This window comes from Lasioglossum baleicum, chromosome 10 (genome assembly GCF_051020765.1).
Source record: "Lasioglossum baleicum chromosome 10, iyLasBale1, whole genome shotgun sequence".
Lineage (NCBI taxonomy): Eukaryota > Metazoa > Arthropoda > Insecta > Hymenoptera > Halictidae > Lasioglossum > Lasioglossum baleicum.
The window spans coordinates 7979363-8000178 of record NC_134938.1 but is presented as its reverse complement, the minus strand read 5'-3'; the positions used below and the strand labels follow the sequence as shown (position 1 = coordinate 8000178).

General features: G+C 41.7%; 1 protein-coding gene across 4 annotated transcripts in view; it reads right to left on the bottom strand.

Moving 5' to 3' along the window:
* Chinmo (Chronologically inappropriate morphogenesis) overlaps positions 1-20816 on the bottom strand; it is an 80322-nt gene that overhangs the window by 12347 nt on the left and 47159 nt on the right. For all 4 annotated transcript variants that reach the window (XM_076431453.1, XM_076431449.1, XM_076431451.1 and 1 more), the window contains 2 exons: positions 20531-20778; positions 19869-20150 (listed from right to left, as the gene is read on the bottom strand). In XM_076431453.1, the coding sequence (XP_076287568.1) occupies positions 19869-20150; positions 20531-20778 (530 nt within the window). The remainder of the gene's footprint in view (positions 1-19868; positions 20151-20530; positions 20779-20816) is intronic.

Below are 20816 nucleotides of genomic sequence, written 5' to 3'. Positions count from 1 at the left end.
AAAAGATAAAATTATTTAAGACGGACTAAAAAGGATTAAATTATTTATCCTAACTCCATACAGATTGCTAAACCCATACAGATACTCCTGAAAATTTGTGATTGTGAATTTTTAATAACTATGAAAATCAAAATGCTTGTAAGATTTAAAACGAAAAACGTTTAAAATCAATTGCAAAATTGTACCGAACAGACAAACACACAAACAGACAGACAAGAAAGCGAGTTAAACAGTAAAACATTATGAAAATCGAAGACTGTTGCTAGATTGTTTTCAATATAACAAAATTATTAAGGGATCAAATCAATTTTTATTGAACCCCTTTTTTCACAATCGATGTAGAATATTTTTATTTTGCATAAAGATCCGCAGTCTAGTAATAACAACAAAGGGAAGCAAACTTTCCGAACGACGTAATAAAATGGTTATTCGTAATCAGGATATTAAAATACAATATTTTTTATTCGTTTCATTTTTCTGAATAATTTTTTCACTGAATGACTTTTTATAGAAGAACATTTTCAAAATAACTGTTCTTTTCGACCTCCGATTGAAACGGATAACACAAGAGGAATTACCAAAGTCTTTCGAAGCACTGTACGAATATCGTACCGGGTGTACAATTTCTTAATCAACAGATGTGAACATTTTGTTACACCAGTTTTGGGATTTTCTTTGTTACTGTGCTCGAAAAATTCCATTTTGGCCAAACGCATCCACGCGCGTGCACGCTACACGCGGCCGCTTATGTGCGGAACTGCCTCGGCTTTTCGGCGAGTCGCCGCCTAAAAATAGAGCCGGGCCATCCTAGAAAAAGTAAACGGGGCCGCGGGGCTCGATTCCGTGCAGCTGACTAGGAAATTTACAAAGGATCGCTGGCGAAACAAAGGCGGATTCGTGAAGACGTTCTACGCGGAACCGGGGAAGGGGTTGGCCTGGAGGAAATGTGCGAGCCGAAGACAGAAGCTGACAGAGAGTTCGAATGAATATGGAGGGGGTAAGTTGGACAGAGACAAATAGACCAGAAAAAAACCGGGGACGAACAGAGTGAGAGAGAGAGAGAGAGAGAGATAGAGGAGGACCAAGGGAAATGAATAGGGGAGGAAATGAGACAGAAATTGACGGTTATGGGAGGGGCGGATAGGACGCCGCGGGGTACGTAAAAATACACCCCTCTCTCTCTCTGGTACGCGTAACAATCCGTCCGAAAGTACATGCAGCTACTTTTTTATCTTTATTTCTAATTATCATTGTGCTTTTAGCTGAAGATGATGAGTGGACTGCGGATGTTTATGCAATTTTCCATTTTTGTAGACAAATTTTAAGAAAGTGGCGCCGGATAAGATCCTATTGCCATTGGCGATAACTAGACTGCGGATCTTTATGCATTTATAGCAAAATTGAGAAGACGAAATTGAAAATTGTTGAAAAATTTAAAAAATTGAAGATGTCAATATATTAGGTTGGCAACGAAATTCGCGACCTTTTGTTTCGTAATTCTTTTATTGTATCATTATAACCTCATTCAGTGACCATTCCTTTTGAACTGTACATCATTGGAAAGCAATGAAATTTTCGATTAATTTGATATAAAATACTCGTGCTTAAAAAATATACAGGGTGTTTCCTACTTTTCTGGCAAGATTGTAGTAACATGATCTACAAGTGAAAATACGAAAGAAATGTTGTATGAAGTTTATTTATAAACGCTTTATTACAATATTATAGGCAAATATTGCAAGTAGCCTGAATAGGTGCGGAACAGCAGACTTAAAGCTGAATAATACGGAAGGTCGATTGTGTTTACTTTGCCTGATGTTGCTTGATGTTTACTTTGCAAAATGACCACTTTCTGCATTGATGCAAACTTGACATCGTTTATAAACAAACTTCATATAACATTGTCTTTGTATTTTCACTTGTAGATCATGCTCCTACAATCTTGCCGGAAAAGTAGGAAACACCCTGTATATAAATGACTTTGTTTGAGAAAATGTGCAGGTCGCGAACTTAGTTGCCAACCTGATATGGTTTCTCTTCTATTAAAATCATTGAGGGAAGAAATATTTTTATTCCGCTATAAAAATTGGGTTTCTTTCGTGAGAACGATCGGTTCCGCGAAAGTCGGCGCCATCAGCCTGGCTGGAAAATGGATTTCGGATTAGGTCTCGCGTGCGTCGGCGATTATTATGGGACATCCGTCGATTATATCAAGGAGCCGACCGATCCGACAGTGAACCGGACCTCCCGGCGTGTTTAGTTTCGTGTTTAGACGATTAAATCGATGAGCACGTCGGCTATCGATAGGATAAGTGTGGCCTGTAGTTGACAGATCTCTCGTGACTAGCTACGTTTCGGAAACACGTTTACGGTCTCGTTCCTTTTTCGAGTCCTCGCAGATGCGGGAACCTGGCCAGCTAGAATTGATGGTAACTTTCTAATGGGATCGTAGTAATTTGGTAACGCTGTCTCAGTCCGATCTGAAGTGAACTGAAGTCGTTCGTAGCGGTTTTAAATTAATTCAAAGATATAATTAAGATATTGATTCACAGGTTTATTCAATAACGTCGTAAGTTACCTCGGAAATAGGAGAAGGCAACAGAGCAGAATGGGAAATATTTGATTGGATAAAAAGTTACCTCAAGAATGGCAAAAAGTAGCAGAGTAGAATGGAAAATATTTGGTTGGATAAAAAGATACCTCAAAAATGGCAAAACATAGCAGAGTAGAATGGAACTTATTTGATTGGATAAAAAGTTACCTCAGAAATGGGAAAAGACAACAGAGTAGAATGGAAAATATTTGATTGGATAAAAAGTTACCTCAAAAATGGCAAAAAGTAGCAGAGTAGAATGGAAAATGTTTGGTTGGATAAAAAGATACCTCAAAGATGGCAAAACGTAGCAGAGTAGAATGGAACTTATTTGATTGGATAAAAAGTTACCTAAAAAATGGCAAAAAGTAGCAGAGCAGAATGGAAAATATTTGATTGGATAAAAAGTTACCTCAAAAATGGCAACACGTAATCGAACAGAATGGAAAATATTGGATAAATCTATGAACAAATATTTTAATTTAAAAACGATACGAACTTGCATTCCAATTCAATATAAACTGTCTCGCAATCGGACTTGGTTTACAATATAAACATCGATATTGCTACACATTCTCGTCATGGAAGGAAATAATGAACTTATTTCACCGCGGCGACGCGAATGACACGAGTAGCGGCAAGTTTCCGTCAATTAATCAGCAACATGGCCGGGATGATTTCCGGTTTGGCCTTCGATTCCTGGGCGACTTTGGCCGAGGAGCCATCGAGGCGAGGAAATCTCGCAACAGTCAGGAGAAAATGGAAAGGTTCGGCAAAGATACGCAGCAGCCGCGTCTTCAAGGTCTTCCCCCTGTCGCCCACCGAACTGGTCTGACCCTTTTCCCTTTTCCACCGAAGTGGATCGGGCGGAGGAACAATGCGAACAAAGTTTTAAAGTTTTCGAGATACATACAGCCCTACCGCAACCCGCGGCAACTTTCTATCGATCAAGGATAGCACCCAGAGGTGCTTACAGGTTCGACGAGAGAAGTCCCGAATTTTTGACAAGGGGAAAGAATAAAATTCGAAAATATTACCTCTCGTTATTGTCTTTTATAATTGATCACCGTGACATAAAATGGTCATGGGTCATTTGGTTGAACCGTAGCTTGCTTACAATGCGTTCCAGGATAAATTGGAGCGCTCGATGGGATTCGAATTCGAAGCAGGTGTGTATTGTGCACCTGTCGCTGCAAGTGATTCAGCGGACTAGATTAGATTACTAACCTGCTCAGATTCTCGAATTACAGACACCCCCATAACTTTCACCAAGGTAGCTCGGCTCATTAATGATTACGCTGGCTATCAATAATGTTTTTGTTAATCCAACTCTACTGGAGTGCACGAAAATTAATTTTCTTTCGGCTCGTTATTGAACAAAGCAGTACTCGGCTGTTAGAAAATCGCTGGAACGTCCAGTTAAATAAATTGTGCAATTTCAACAATTATAAGTAGACTGCGGTCTTTATGCAAAATAAAAATTGTCTGCATCGATTGCAAGAAACAGAAACTAAATCGAATGTTATTTCTTCCCTTAATGTCAATTTTAAAAATATTACAACAATTTTGAATTTCATCTACTCAATTTTGCTGTAAATGCATAAAAAACCGCGTCTAATTATAAGTTTTAAGTTGTTCAGGATTTTTATGCAATTTAGTAGACACGATAATACTCTATTTCGTTTCAACTTCTTTAAAAATATTATTTCTTCTCTCGCGAGAAAGAAAATATTGAAATTATTTCGGGGGCTGATTTCACCCCTTTAATGTAAAAAGTAGCACGAAAGAATAGGGTTGTATTTGGCATAACTACTTGTGTGCCAAGTTTCATAATTTTTTGGATTCACTGGGTCGATAACCTCCCTTATCAGTCAGTTCCTATTTGTTCTGATTAATTATTGAAATGTCAATATGAACCGAGATACGCGATAATGACAGGAGACTTTTATTTTCAAAATGGAATATTAATCTCGCGAAGTACGGCTGAGGAACACTGTTACGAAAGAAATCATAAGGCAAAGGGTTAATTGAATGGAAAGTTACTGGTCGAGGGGTCTTTTCAAGAAAGGGTTTCTCTATTTTCGTTTTATCGCTTTTTTACGTAATGGAGGATTCGTTGGACGATCCTGTAGTATTTGAGGGGGCTTCCCAAGAGAAATATGCGTAGTTGACATAATTTTGTAAGCTGTATGAAATAGACTTTTCTGTGTTGCGTTACGTGGAACAGTTGGGCAGTCGATTATTTCGTGATTACACTGATTACTTTTGTAATTGATTCCGACAAATGATCGTAGTAATCATAATCATTAATCAATGAATCATGATTACATGCGGACTGAATGATCAAATTTATCTTTTATTAAAAATTAAAATCAACATGATATGTAATTGTATATACACAATATTGATTGATCATCTCTTCTTAGAATCACAATATTGATTTGCTGCATTTATGTAGCAATCAAAATTTCCTAAAAACCAACACCAAATTGCTCTGTTAATCATAATCAAAAAAGTAATATTATCTCATGATCAGACTGCGGATTTTATGCATTTACGACAAAAATCGGTGGATGTAAAAAACAGTAAAAACATTAAGACAATTTAACAACGCCCATACGTTATTCTCGATTTATTAAAATTGTTGAAAATAGAAAGGAAGTTTTATATGGCTTCTGTGTTTTGCAATTGATGAAGACAATTTTTATTTTGCATAATGGTTACCGAGTTAATTACGATTTGCTTGGAAAATTGAAGTTCGAAAAAAATAAAAATCTGCATGAAAACCGAAACTGCAGTCGAGAGATCCTCAGAACGTCTCCAGAGATGATTTTTTCACCTAAATCCTCGAGATTGACCAGTACGACACATCGGCCGCAGGTGATTCGTTTCTCGCGGAACGGCAGGAAAACTGGCGAATAAAGGGTGGCTCTCCCGTGGGATGGGAAGGGAAAGCGGGACGAGGGGAATGAATGGGGATGATTGGCGACGAAGGGGCGTGAGGGGCGAAGGCGAGGAGAGGGCGAAGAAAATCAATGTCAGCGAGAAAACGTGGCCTGCAGCTCGAAATCAAGGGAGCCCGAATCACCCACCCTGTTCCTTGGAACCCCGGTCGATCCCTTAGCTGCAAGGAATGCCGGTGCTCCCCTTGCACCCCCGTCAAAGACCATAGGAAAACCATAACCTGCACAACGGTCCACTTCCGAGACCCCAGCGGATCGGAATACGCCTATCTATCGGGAGTTTCGTGGTACTCCCTCTTCCTGTTGTTTCTGCTGTCAGGTTGACAACAGATCTACCCGTGTCGACTCGTCACTTTCGTTTTCGAGCTGAAAGACAACACACACGTTCGCCGCGCGTTGAATTATTTATGGAGATCGGCGATCTCGATGCGCCGGGCAGACACTGTATTTGGGGAAATAGCTGCTTCAAGTTCTCTGGCTCCCCAACCAAGGTCGAGTTCAAGTTTCCGTTCGTGTTTACCTCCCATCGGCCGGTACTGGCCGGCCTCCCACGCTCCGCGCGAACACGCGATGTTAGAATGTACAATGGTGCCTCGATATATGTACAATGGTGCCTCGATATATGTACAGTGGGTGTACAAAGTATTCGTACAAGTTTTAAAAACGAATAACTTTTTCAAAATTGAACTCGCAGCTTGAGTTTTCATGAGATGTTAGAAGGTGTTTACTAGCTAATGTGTAGATAATTTTTCTTTTCATTGTTATGGGAAATGTTTCAATAAATTTCTTTATTCCAGCGCATACTGTAATAAAAATTGTACCCGATCCAAATAAATACAGTTTTGTCATTTTTGTGAGGTAAAACATTTTAATGGATTTTAATAGTGCTTGGTAGGTTTATTGTTACTAATCTTTTTGAAGTGGAAACTTCTTTAGGAGCACCGCGTACACAATTCCTCGGCAATTAGTCTCATCCGTCACGCTCCGAGGTGAAACGGTATTCGGGTAAACTCGGAAGTGCCGAACTCGCGCGGTCTTAAAATGTAACTTTTGAACTGAAAGGTACACCATGAATCGTGCATTTTAAAAATGGTAACCTATACCAGAGGAAAGCAATAAAACACACATAAAGGTCCTGTTCTACCTAAATTTTGTCAATGAAGGCAGACCTGTTATGTCACGGGAACGTCCCCCATTCAAAACGGGCGTCATTCTATAAAACTAGTCAGAATATCTTGCTTCAGACTTACGCATACAAAATGGCCGATTCCATGCAGCTTTATGCTCTCCCATGAATATTCATTGATCCGCGTGCATCATTCAGTTCAAGAATCGTATTTAATTACTTTTGAAATTGATGATCGATCTTCCTCAACAGCGATCCTTGAATATTTAGTTCGAAATTCGAACACTTCCCGTGCATCGAATCAGTAATGAATGTAACGGCTACATTTCAGCACATTAGCTTCGCGATAATGCAGCCACGTGTGCAAATTGTTATCTCGATGACGTAAGGATGATGTGTACGCGCTGGTCGTTGACGCAAGCGAAAGTTTGGCCGATTACCGAGATCTATCAGAGATTCAACAATGCGTGCGGTAATTGGATGTATTGGATCGATCGTTGAACCGCTACATGAGCCTTGAGCCAATGATCTCTCTGATCGATGTCTGTATAGAATCGATCGATCAACCAGAATATCTTTACTTTTACTGTTGCGATTTCTTCGGATATGATACATTGAAGTAAAAATCGCTGAACATTTGACGAAACAAAATGATCACTTCGTAACTATTTTTAGGTGGTCGTACTCAAGAAGTTATCCATATACAGGGTGTATAGAAATTATACGTCGCGAAAAATGTATAGAAATTAATTGACTTTGAATTTCAAGGGGTCAACAATTTTTTATTGCAAGGATAAAAAGTGCAAAAAGAACCATCGACCAAAATATAAATAACACATCAGTTTGACAATAAAAATTTCTATGATAATTAATTTTTAATTGATTAATTTTAATTTATTTTCATTTTTAAGAGAACGGTTCACTTATGACACGTGGTTTCTTTTGCACTTCTCATCCCTGTGATGAGTAGTAAGAAAATGTTTCTACTTTTCAACTTTGAAATTGATTTTTCTCCGCCAAACTGAACATGAAGAATTCGACGTATAATTTCTGTACACCCTGTACATTTGAGCGGTAGTGTACACTGTACACTCACGGCAAACAACCAGTTGTATCCAGGCGTTCTTATTTTTTGGTGATCGAGAGATTTATGTGTTCCTCGCACTCTGCTCCGAGGCTTTTGAACAGTAGTGTATTACGTGCACGGAACGATACTCGAGATAAGGATCTCTCTGATAAGTCAGTGACCGAGTCAGCTGCGAAACATTGTACAGTCCCTATCTGATCTACACTTGCCGTAATGTTATTAATCTTAACGTTTGATTACTTGTGTCGAGACTTCACCAAACAATGCAAACCAGCAATTAAATGTTCGAGACACGTATTCTTGACCTTTCAAATGGGGATGACGAGTTCACTCGTCATTTCTGTTCACTAGACTACCATTTTTGATGCGTTTGTAACAACAATGAATAGATCAAATACACTGTTTTCAACTCTTTAACATAGTTAATAGACAAAATTCACTTTTATCTATTTTCTGTGTCTCACACTGAGCTTGGATAATTTTCCGTTTTTATCTTAATTGAACAAATTCACTTTATTGTACCAAAATTTTGTTACGTTACGGATTTCCCAAAAATTGAATGCGAACGTTCGAACGTGTCTGTTCATCGTCAACCTCTTTCACTTACTGGAAACTCGACAGTTCGGACTTTCAAGCGGAAGTGTGCGTACTAGAACAACCATTGCTCGAAATTATGAACAATGCACCCGCATAATTTTTACACGAGGCACGGTGGAAACGAGAAATTTCAGCTGACGAGATAGTCAACATATGAAGTCTTTGCATTACACGTCTTTCGCTAAAAACTATAATTGAACTATATTTCGATATCTTACTGTACCCGCATGTTGACAACACTTACATATTTACAACGAACGTGCTGCGATTATTAGAACTACGAATTTTATGCGCATTCAATTCGATTTCAAATTCTTGTTGGTTGGAACGAAAGTTCGTAGAGTTTGTAAATTAACATTGAAAGCTAAACTTCCGATATTTATTCATAGATTTATTCAGTAACATATTTTCCATTCTGTTCTATTACTTTTTGCCATTTTCGAGGTAACTTCTCGTATCATTGAATAAACATATGAATAAATACCTTAATTTTATCTTCGATTCTTAATTTGAAAACGCTACGAACTTTCTTTCCAATCCAATATTTCTTTCGGTTCGGTCTATAACGTCAACCTACGATTTCCAAAACATACTCGGTAAAAAAATACATAACCCGTGCAATTTCGATGATTTCTACTGTTCAGAAACCAAGCTGTTCAAATCCCAATGCGAAAGAGGTTCAGTAGTTCCTCTGCAAACAATTCCTGAAAGTTAGCATTCAGCTCGACGAAAATAAAATAATTTGCATTGTTTGAAAGTCAATATTACGTGACAAGTTTGTGACGTAATATTGAAACTAATGAGACGTCGTGTCAAGGTGTTGATCGGAGAAAATGGAACGAGTTGTGCGTGCAATGATTTCCGGGACACTCGTCTCCGGTGCAACGAAAATATTCCGTGACGTGAATCGGTCCCCGAAAAAGAAGATGAGGAGAGTGGCAGAAGAAGACGAATAGAAGAAAAGAGAAGGAAAAGAGATGGAGGAGTTGGTGGGAGGGAAGGTGGGGAAGATAGAAAAAGAAATGTGGGTTGCGGTGCGAGGCACAGAGTCGTCAAAGGCTCTCGCGGAGTGCGTGTGTACGTGTACGCTCGGCCCACTCCACGTAGTTGCGCACACAAACGGCCGGGGAGCACGCAACCTTGTGCGTTCACGAACTTTTGGCGGCACGTGCACTCACACAGCGAACCCGCCGGCTGCACACACCCGCAGCCCGGCCGTCCGTGCACGCACGCATTCGTTTATTGATTGGTGCGTGCCGCGATAGGTTCGGCTCTACGAAATTCGGCGCCCCAGAACCACACCGGAAAACTCCCAGTGCATTCCCGAGCAAGTCGAATATATTTTCCTCGTCGGATCACCGTCGTAACGTCCACTTAATTTGCAACTGACTTCGGTTTTTGTCGTCCGATGGAAAATTAACGCAAGAACGAAAGCAATGACGGATTTTTATGCGAAGTTTGTCGTTCATTGTTAACCGATTTCGATGAAATTTTTACCGTGTGTACTATTGGCACAGCTCTATAAAATGTATTTAAAAAATTTTTAGTATTCCGACCAATTGCAATTCTTCCAAAGTTTATCTAAAGGCTTTTCGAATGTCTCAAGCCGTTTGAACTCATTTTAGAAAAGTCACTCCGTTTTAAAATGTGCAGAGAGACTTTTTCGGCTGACTGTAGGTGACACGATTCTTTGTTTGCCGATAAAACCTATTAGGTCGTCCCAAAAATTTCTCCCGCACTGTGCGCGTTCAAAATTGTTCGATAACACGAATACCAATGCAAAAAACGCGATCATTTGTTCATTGATGTTTTGTTTTGTTCAAGACTTCTTATTTGTCCATTCTATTCGGTTTCTTAAAGAATCTGCTCTGAATCTGCAATTAAGACATTAACCCTTTGTACTCGGAGCTATTTTATCTGGAAAATTAAACATTTCTTCCAAAGTAGAATATTTCCATTCGCTATGATTTTTGAAATTTTATGGATATGAAATTGGTATAATACCTCATACAATACCTAAATGTTTAGTAATTGATTAGATACCGATATATTTAATAATGGAAACAATATTTTAAATAATGGTACAGCAATTTTTAGTGGTGCCTCAGAGGGGACAACCGAGTGCAAAGGGTTAATGAAAGAAGCAAACTTTCGGGACAACTTAATATTGTTGCCGAATATTGAACATACTGGTTAAATGATCAGTTTCGCATTTTTGTATCTACGATTATTAAAATTATGGATTTCCCTCTTTCAGTGAAACTAAGTTCATTCAATTTCGTTAACTGGCAAGATATGCTGCTAATTAGTAGACTGTCGATCTTTACGCATTGACGTTGCAAAATTTCCGACGTCACTCTCCTGCTCGTGACAGCATTTCGGGTGGACCGGACCGCCCTCTATCGGACCGCACGGCCGCTCGCAAGATTCGAGAGCACTCCCCGAGGAAATTCCATATCGATTATCGACTAATACCTTATATTTTCTGCGCGCGTCGAGTACGACCAAGTTCTCAGGAACGCGCACCACCGACCATTCAACCATCGTACTTTGCAAATGGGACCACTGCGCACTGGCCCAACAATCTGGAGACACGGGACCAAAACTCACCCCATCTGTTGGGTTGGCAAGAAAGTAACTTCACTAATGATTGTTTGGCCGATAAGGACCAGAAGTGTTACGAGCGCAGAATAGCGGAGCTACCAGAAAGATGGCAACAGATCATCGAACAAAAAAAATTGGGTTTCATTGCACCTTAAAATACCGAAATTACTTTCCTGCCAACCCAATAGTATGGGGTTTCAACGTGGGTGATGTGAATACCCCCGGTCGCGCTAAGACCCCATCACTCGCGGGTAGGGCCCTACATTCTAGGATTTCGCGTTCGAGGCGCGCCAATTAGGAAAAGCCGCGAATAAGGAGGGGGAGACGTATCCCTTCTTTTAATAATCTTAGTAGGTCCTGAGAATATTAAATGAAACAGTTTTCCCTTAGTTCGACGAATCACGGAAGAAATGAAAAATAACCAACCCTCCTAATGACGGATTAACACGTCTACGCTAGTCCAACAGTTAAAGTCAAATTTTTATTTTAAATCTCCGTGACCCATACGGAAGACGTGGGACCATTAACGTGTTAAATAAGTTTTGTTCATGAAAATATTTGGGTCAATTATTATCTGTGAATATGCAATGTGAGAAGGAATGAAAAAGTTACTGTCGCTGTTCCTGTTAATAAAAATTGCTGGGACAATTGTTATGTTTGATGGTTTCCACGGTCGCCCGTGTTCGACAGGGAGTATTATGGCAACGTGGAACCGTGTATAGATCATGGACCAAGAACGGGAGGGAAAGAGATAGATACAGGAAGGGGGAGGACGAGCTGTTGCAGGAGGAAGGGCGGGTATGAGGGTTGCGCGTATTTCCAACGAAGATAGGGTTACGCATTGTGCGTAGGAGGGTAGTGCCGGGCTAGCACGCCGGCCCGTTGTTTTATTCGTACTTGTCAGAGCGAGAAGCATAGTAATAAAGCTTGCAGAAGGGTCGAGAGATGTATTCCGGTTGTTTTGTGATAGCCGGCTCGCGCGCGCCGCTCTCGAATAATAAAAATGAAAATTGTTCCTCGCAGAAATCGTCGACTTGGCAATATGAATAATTTCGGCCGCGTGATAAGGGATCGAGAAGGGGAAGTTAATCTAAATCTCGCGTTCGTTTTCAAGGACACGGTCAATCAGGTCGGTGATCAAGTAAATGGAGGATTAAAGGGGTGAGAAGATAGACCGCGGATTTTATGCATTTGTGCTAAAAATTAGAGCAATTTAAGGGTGATATTCGAAGCAGGGGATGAACTAAAAATTTTTTATACTATTAACCTGTTCAGAGATACTGACACTTGATAAATGGCCATGGAAGATGATTATTGGAGTCAATGATTCCTCATTGTCAGCGCCCAAAGGCCATCTAAATCGGTCGGTGGAACCTCAATACTTCATCGAGTGTTGTGTGATTTCGATTATTAAATTTAATAAGAAAAATTGAATAAGAACAACAGAATAATCAGGACATGTCCAAGAAGGTACGCAGTGTCCTCAGGTAGAACGTGTTCATTCAAACACGACAAACTTTCAATAATTTTAGTAACTGAAATGTTCATGAATTTCTTCATTCAGAGTAGACTGCGCATTTTCTCATTAATGAAGAAAATTAATTAATTCACAGAACATATTGATTAGAATGATGCTTACTCTGATCCATAAGTTTATTTTAATCAATCTAACAACATCGTCGGGGAGAATTGACGTTTTCGACAAAACGTCACAAAATTCTTCGACCCGGACCACTGTTCGCTCACAGATATAGAATAAGCAGTTTATCAGGCTGACTCGTACGACAAACCCTCTGACAGCATTATCACGAAATATTTCGTGACCCGAATACGATCGCTGCATGAGACCCGGTCTCGGCGTGCTATCAGCGGTTAGATACTTTTCAGCACGCGCGCGTGTCACGGTGTGCGTGGTTTCTCGCGTGCATGCGAACTATATATCCCGTGCATTTGTGGTCACGCGCGCGAACACGGAAAAAAACAAGGAGAAATCCGCCGTTCGGGCCAATCGTTGCGCAGATTACACGGCGGCGAAGAGATTACGCACCGTCGCTGATCAATCGAACGATTAGTCCCACCCCGACAGCACCTTCTGCCGGCACCATTCTTTTCTGTGATAGATACGCGTGCAGTCGTTGCAAGTTCTGCGCCCGTATCGCCATCTTTCTCTGCTTTCAGCACGCTGCCGCCGCGCCGCGCCAATTAGCAGAGATTACGCTTTCGACGAAATCAGCAACTTAAAGTTTGTCTTTCACGGAGCGAAAGTAAAAGCCTTCATCTAAATCCTCTCGGATCCGCGCTGTTTCTTAGATCGTGTGGTTCTACTATTTCTTTCGGCGAATTTTCAGCAAACGCTCAGCTCGAAATCACTAAAATAAAGTCTGTCTCTCACGAAATAAAGTAAAAGCATTTATGTAAACCCTCGGGTCCGTGCTGTTTCTTAGATCGTGTGGTTCCACTATTTCTTCCGGCGAATTTTCGGCGAACGCTCAGCTCGAAATCACTAAAATAAAGTAAAAGCATTGATGTAAACGCTCGGGTCCGTGCTGTTTCTTAGATCGTGTAGTTCTACTATTTCATATAACATTCTAGAACAACCTGCATGTAAATAAATTAACGTACTGCTGGTCGAATAAGTTTCTTTATAATATGATTGTGCTAAATGTTGTACCACCACAAGGCTAATGATTTTCTGGACTCCACTGTTCGATTGTTCTCGATAGAGAGAGGAAGTTGTTCCGTCCAACGTACACAGTAATTCAATTATTTCCGACCAACTTCGAGTCAAGTAGACGCGCGTCTCCAATTCGGGTTTCTACGATTCTCCTGTATCCTATCGTGTTCTGTCGATCAATAAAAGTTCTGGGGATGACTGTCACATTGGATTTCCGTTGTATTCACTATTTGCACCTGAACTGCATGAAGTACTAAACCGTTTTATGAGAACGTGCCTTATGTATTAATTTTCAAATCAATCAAATTTCCAAATGTAGCACCTGGGTGAAAATATTTCGACCAAGAATTGCAGATATTTGCAAATTCAACTTTGTTACATGTTTCATTATAAATATTTAATTGATTTTATAAATATATATATGCAGGTTGTACAATGTAAGCACACTTTGTGAGAAGTAAATGTTTCTCCATGTTTATCGGACCCGGTTTTATAAATATTTAACAAGTGTTTAGAATATATATTTTACAACACGAACCTAAAATACTTCATTGAAAAAAAAAACAAATTTTCTTCCAGCTCCACAGAAAAATTGAGGCCGATTTACAAGAAAGTTATTCGAATTTAAAGTGCGTGCAGCAATTGTGAGTCACAGTAATTTATTCAAGAATGCCTTTTTATTTGTAGCGGGTCATCGAGAGTAGACCGTCTCCGTGTTTCCCGTTGAATTAAGAATCGGCAATTTATTATAAGTTGTAAGGCGGCAACGTTCCCCGAACCGGGACAGAAAGAAGATTTCACGAATCCGGGTTCGGTGCGTGACGAAAGTAGGCGAGCGTTTAAACAAATCTTTTCTCGTCCGACAATAATTTGCAGCAGCGCGGGACCGCGAGTCAACCGAACTTTTCTAACAGTTTCTAAAACACACTGGTTGCCGGTTTGGCCATGACACACATAGAGAGAGGAGCCAGCCTTTCGCATCCTCTCTTGAAAAAACATCCAACCGCTTTATTCCCATAACTCATTCGGAGGCTCTCTTGCGTCTTATCGCGGCGAGGGGACGCGCCCGATATTTCCACATAGCTTTTTGAAAAACGACGCTGCGGAACGGATCGCATGATCGGCCATTCGACTCGCTCTGGATTCGTGTGGGCGCCAGTGCGATCCCAAATCATGCTCTTCCACACCGTAATTAACACTACAATTACGATTTCTTGTAAACATGATTTTACAACAGTTTACTCGTTTCAATAATTTAATGGAAACCTCGAGCAAAGGTCTACGTTATACAGGACGTCCCAAAAATGTTCTACTTCCTTGAAGGATCTGATTCCCGAAGTAATTTCAAGTTTTTACTTTGCGAAAATTTTATCTGCGGCTTCGTTGAGGAGTTATTAAAGAAAAACACCGGCCAATGAGCGTGTTCATATTTTTTGTTAATAACTCCGCAACCCCTTGCCGTATTTTGACGAGCCAGACTCGTGATGAAGGTTTTTAACAAAGTCTAACAAATATGAATGTTATGCGTTTCATTTTAGATGAAATAAAATTTGATTCAAGTTTGATTCAGTTTGCAATCAATATTTAAGCGTTCAAATAAATGTAGCCATACAAAAAATATACATTTTCTTTTCCCTTCTACATTTTTGTGCATAAAGACGTTTTGATCACTGTAACTCTAAAGAAAATGGTGCTGCAAGGGGTTAACCAAGCCGTGGAGAACATATTTGCAAAGGAAAAGGTTGAAATTACCTCAGGAATCACCTGTACTTTCAAGGAAGTACAACATTTTTGACAAAAATGGATAGATCAAATGCAGAACAGTGAGAATGTTCAAAGAATTCAAGAATATTCTTGTACCAAGGCAAGTAATAAATGTCTATGTGGGTTTCGCACCATGCAATCGATGCAGACAATTGTTATTTTGCATAAAAATCGGCAATCTAGTCGTGGAGGTTTGCCAAGCAAGGACTCCACGCTGTCGCTGCATTGTGCAATGGTTTGAACGGCGCGGTGGAAGGTTAAACCCGATTTCGACGCTTGCGCGTTACGAGAACCGAGAAGAACTAATCGTTTCTAAGAACCGGTGACCTAAATCGAGCGGCGTTAGGTATTCTTGGACCTTCCTGATTCGCACGTGATCCGCGAAGCTTCCCGCTACCAGAGAATCCCAAAGAACTGTTGCTGGAATCGTCGGTGGGGTCCAAGAAATCAACGTGACGAGCAAAATTCAACCGATCAAACCATTGTTACAGAAAATCATGTACTTTGTACGGAATACGCGTAAGCGCTTTGTCAAATCTACTTTGCAAGAGTTTCGTTTATTCATTTTCATTAGTTTAGAAGATATTTTAGTGCAGAGATGAATTTACAGAGTTGCATTGGATGTTCATCGTCTCCTTGACATTCCAGTGAATCGACGAGCAAAAATATCATAAGCTAATGAACTAATTTATTTTCATTAGTTTGGAAGACACTTCGACGTTGACCTTCACACGACCTCTAGGCGTCGCAGAGATGAATATACAGACTTGCATTGGAAATTCATTGTCTCCGTGACATTCTAGTGCTTCGACGAGCAAAAATATCACAGTGCCATCGTTACGCTTAACGGTTTGTTGTCGTCGATACGAGCGACCATCTTCGAGCGTCGCGAAATAGCTGAGTGTTTCCGTTACGGAAACCGGACACGCCACGGTGTTCAATAATACATGGCAAAGCGAGAACTTGCATGTTGGCGGTGCACCGTGCGACCATGTCTCGTCTCCGTCTTCGAGTTCTGCTTCGAGACTGAGAGCAGACTGCAATTTCGCCCACGTGCCTCGTAAAAGTTTCATCGAAGCGTGCACGCGCCTAGACGCCGCGCCGGAAACTCGCTTGACTACGCCGACACTGTTCAAACATTCATTCATTGTTTCCGACTATTAATTCCGTATGCGGGATCGTCTGCACGTCAGGTCGTTTTCATATTCCAGGTATCCTCGGACCCAAATCTTCATCGGTACAGTTTCGTGTCTAACAGGCTTTCAGGGAGTTCGCTACGACCATCGAGAGTTCATTCTTCTTCTACTTTCTTCACTTCCGCCAGAATATGCAACTTTCTTTCACTCTCGTTATTCGACCAGTTGCCGGAGCCTGTACTACATCATTCAGTGTAATTTCACAAGGGAAGCAAAGTTTTAGGACAAGTCTACCTTAAGGGAAATTATCGCGCCTGCAAAGTCAAAAAATTATGGAACTTTGCACACGAAGGTTGAAGGTGTGAAATGATTGAGTAGTGCATTCAAAAATATACCATGCTGTTTCGAAAAACAAAGTTGACCTTCATGTGACCTTTACGCGTCCACAAAGCAAAAAGAAAACATCAACTGAACTAATGATTCTTTGCCATAAGCGATTTAGTGATTTTATGTAGGGAATCGATTTCGAAAAACAAAGTTGACCTTCGCATAACCTCTACATAGGAAAATGTGAACTCTGATATGGTTTAATTTTTGTCTGAAACATTCTTTAGTATCCTCAACAGTTTATTTTGCATAAAAATGAGTCTGATAATGAATAAGCATATTTCCCCGTGACCCAATCCCAAACTCTAATGCAGCTCTCGCCGAGAGCGATGATTAGAAAGCTGGCAGATCACGTTAAAATTCCCGGATCCATGGTATAGCTCCATCATCAAGAACAGTAATTTATTTCATCCGTTATGGTGTGCCGGCATTCCCGTGCTTCCCGCGTCGAGAAAATGAACGAACTCGCGTGATCAATATTCATGTGGCGAATATAATCGACCAATCGGCAGAAACGCGAACCCGTGTAACTGAATTCCCGGTCTGCCTCCCCAGCTTCCAAATGTCGATACGGACAACGTGGAATCAGGTGGCCGCGAGAAAGCCGATAACGAAAGAAGGCCGCGTTCCTAAACGGGGGAGAGAAAGTGCGTTCCCAAAGGAAACGGGCGAGGGCTGACGTAACTGCAGTTGATCGCGTTCGAGGAGAAAAGAAAGCAGCTCTTCTTGTACGGCCCGAAGCCAGTGGAAACGTAGAATCCTTTCATTGATTACCTCAGCCCCCCGTTACACTGTCTAGTCTCGGACGTTGAAACTCGAGTCTACTATTTTGGACGCGTACCGAAGGGACACGTATATGCTAGGGTGGTTCTTTGGAGTCAAAAAAATTTGGTGAACCTCCCCTCAGATTTCAATGACCTTGAAATATGTTGTTGAGGTCTCCATTCTGAAATTTTCGAAATTACAAATCTTCAAATTTGATTTACCATGAAGGTAATGATGCAGAATCTTGGGCACTAGGGGTGTGCGACTCTGTTGGAACTAGGGTCGGGTCGGGTTCCTGAAAATTTCGAGAATACGACATATATGACACTCTTGAAAAGAGATCTCGTAATGGGTGACGCTCTTTCAATGAAAAAAATATATAAAGAATTTCGAGAACCCTACTTTTTCGGGAATCCCGAAATTTTCGACCAGTTATTTAGGGTTCTACCACACCACTGTTGAACACTGCGATATGATGACACTTTAGATAGAGGTAATTGTCGGAAAAATATTAGATACGCCTTTTAAGCGACCTGAGCAGCATGCGACAACAAGAGCGCAACAAAATCGGAACGAGCATAACTGTAGTTGGGTTCTGTAGGATGCTGGAGCAATCTCCATGATCGGCGGCCACCTCCGCGCTCTGTGACAATTCGACCGAGCGGGTGCCGCTTACGAAACACACGGACGACGCCGGTCACCAAAAAAGCCTTTCTCTTTCGGCTTCCTTGGTCTTTTCCTCTTCCGTGGACACACACACACGGTTCGACCCTGCCCCTAGCCCCTTCGCCGCCCCTCTTTTCTCCAGCATCGTCTCCTTTTCCCAGTGGCTCAGCTCGAGCACGGTTAATGTCAATAACCGTTGCATTAGTTGCCGGTTCGCTTCTTTCTTTACCACCGCGGCTGGCCGCTCATCTAGCACCGATTAAAAATGGTCGTGTTAGAGCATGATCCGCGGCTGTCGCACGATCCTGGACAAGGCCTGGAGGCCGGCCGTATACATGTGTCCGGGTTTGTTTCACCGTGGATGGAGTTTCGGCCCGGCTCCAGCCCGACTCGGCCCGACACACCATCCCACCGGGACCGTTTTACGTGCCGGTGTTTTACGTCGTGTCGTCGCGCGGCGTCACGCCCGGTGATTTGCTCGCCGGAGCAAAAGATGTTCCCAGTGGCTGCACCGTGTCGCCTGCATCCTCTTTGTACACTTTGTTCAGACCGTGAAGGCGAGGTCGCTGTCGTAAGGCACAACAACGTGTCCCCAGGTGGGCGTCCACCGGCCAGAGCGTCCGTAAATCTTTCCCAACAAGAATCTGCCCACCGATGCTCCGCTCTGCTCTCTTTCCGCGCGTTAGACCGCCGCGCCGCGTCGGCCAAGCGAGCATCGCTCGGACAGGTAAAAAATAAAGCGCCGACCCAATATGGCGCGCGGTAATCGGAATCGGAAAATTTGGTGACATTTAGCTTGAAAATCAAGGTACTCTCTACTTCTCGTCGATCCAATACGGCGCATAATAATTGGTATCGGGAAAGGTGACATTTTGCTTGAAGATCGATGTGCTCTACTTCTCGAAATACTTTGTCTAGCCTAATAACAGGATTTTTAATAATTGTGCTAATGCTTAATATTTGTTTTCTGTAGGCGACAGAGTTTCAAATTTTAAGTCAGAGAGATTGCGCAACAACTATTGGCCGCGATTACGTTTTACGGCTGTCGGAGTCGAAATGTTAGGGCCTCTATCTAGGCCAATGCGTCGCCGGAAGGCAAGGCCTTCCGGATCTAATGTTACAAAATGCAAGGCTGATCGTTGCATCATCGGTTGCACGTGGAGCTTTCTTGATGTTGCAACTAGTGTCTGACGACTCTCCGGCCCCTTCCACTTATTGACAGGCCTCTCTCCTCGCGAGGCGATTTCGACTGGCCTTCCTCGAATGCATGCACGAAACACTCTCGGAATTAGATGTGTGAGAAGGCCTGTCTGTTACGCGTTAACCCTGTCGATTCTAATTCGTACGTGGCACGGCCGAGAGCCACGATGTTTAATTTGTAGTATTTATGAATTTATATGTATACACGATGGATCGGAGAAGCATTTGAACCTACGTAGCCAACGTGTTCAAGATTGTGTGATTACAATGAGACAAATATATTAAAGAAATGATGGGATGACTCACCGTCAGGAGTGGACACAGTGCCAGCCTTGTTGATCTTCGTGTTCCACATAGCGGGGGTGGTTGGTGCGGGGCTAAGATCAGGTGTTGGGGGATGAGCCGGTGGCAACGGCACCATAGCAGGTCCCATTTGTGCTCCATGCTGAAGGTGATCCGAGTTTTGCCCATAATGGCTGCCGTCGAATCCTCTCCCTCCGGAATACACTTCCCCCGACAATCTCTCCGCCAATTTCTCTGCCCTCTCTCGATCGGTTAGTGCCACCGGTTCTTGCTTTATTCGAAGATCTACGAAGAATGACTCTCTTCACAATTTGCAACAATAGCAGAACTTGAAGATGGTATATGCTATTTCGTATTTTCAAAAACAGCGCGGACAATGATGTGCTAATATGTACCGAGCCACTATAATCATTAACATTTTCATTCTATAGAGTGACGAAGCTATTACTTCGGAACTGAAACTAGGAATTTCACTCATCCCTTTATCGGAAATGCAAATTTTTTAAATTAATCACATTAATCACTTAGGAGACAAAATATTTTATTTTGAAACCATTCGGATATGTCGTATTTGTTTTTTAAAACTGAATTTTTAAATTACACTGGAACTGCATTCTAAAATATGTTAAAAATTGTACGAATTGTTAAAAGAAGAGTTTGTTTACCTTCGGCCACGCTTTCCTTGAGATCACAATTGCTACGTTCCTCGGACCTCGCTCGTTCCAGTTCCTGTTCCAATTCCGTTGGTGTATGGGGTGCGGTATGGGGGTGTGCGGGTGTCTCTGAGGGATGAGTGAACGGCTGATAAAAGTGGTTCTCCAGCAGAAGCGGATGCGGCGCGGATGCGGGCCGGAAGGCCGTGCCGTCGCGCAACACGCTCGCCCTTCCCAGAGTATCCATGTCGCTGGGCGATCTAAAAATATCATCCCCAAAAGAGATCGCATGATAGCC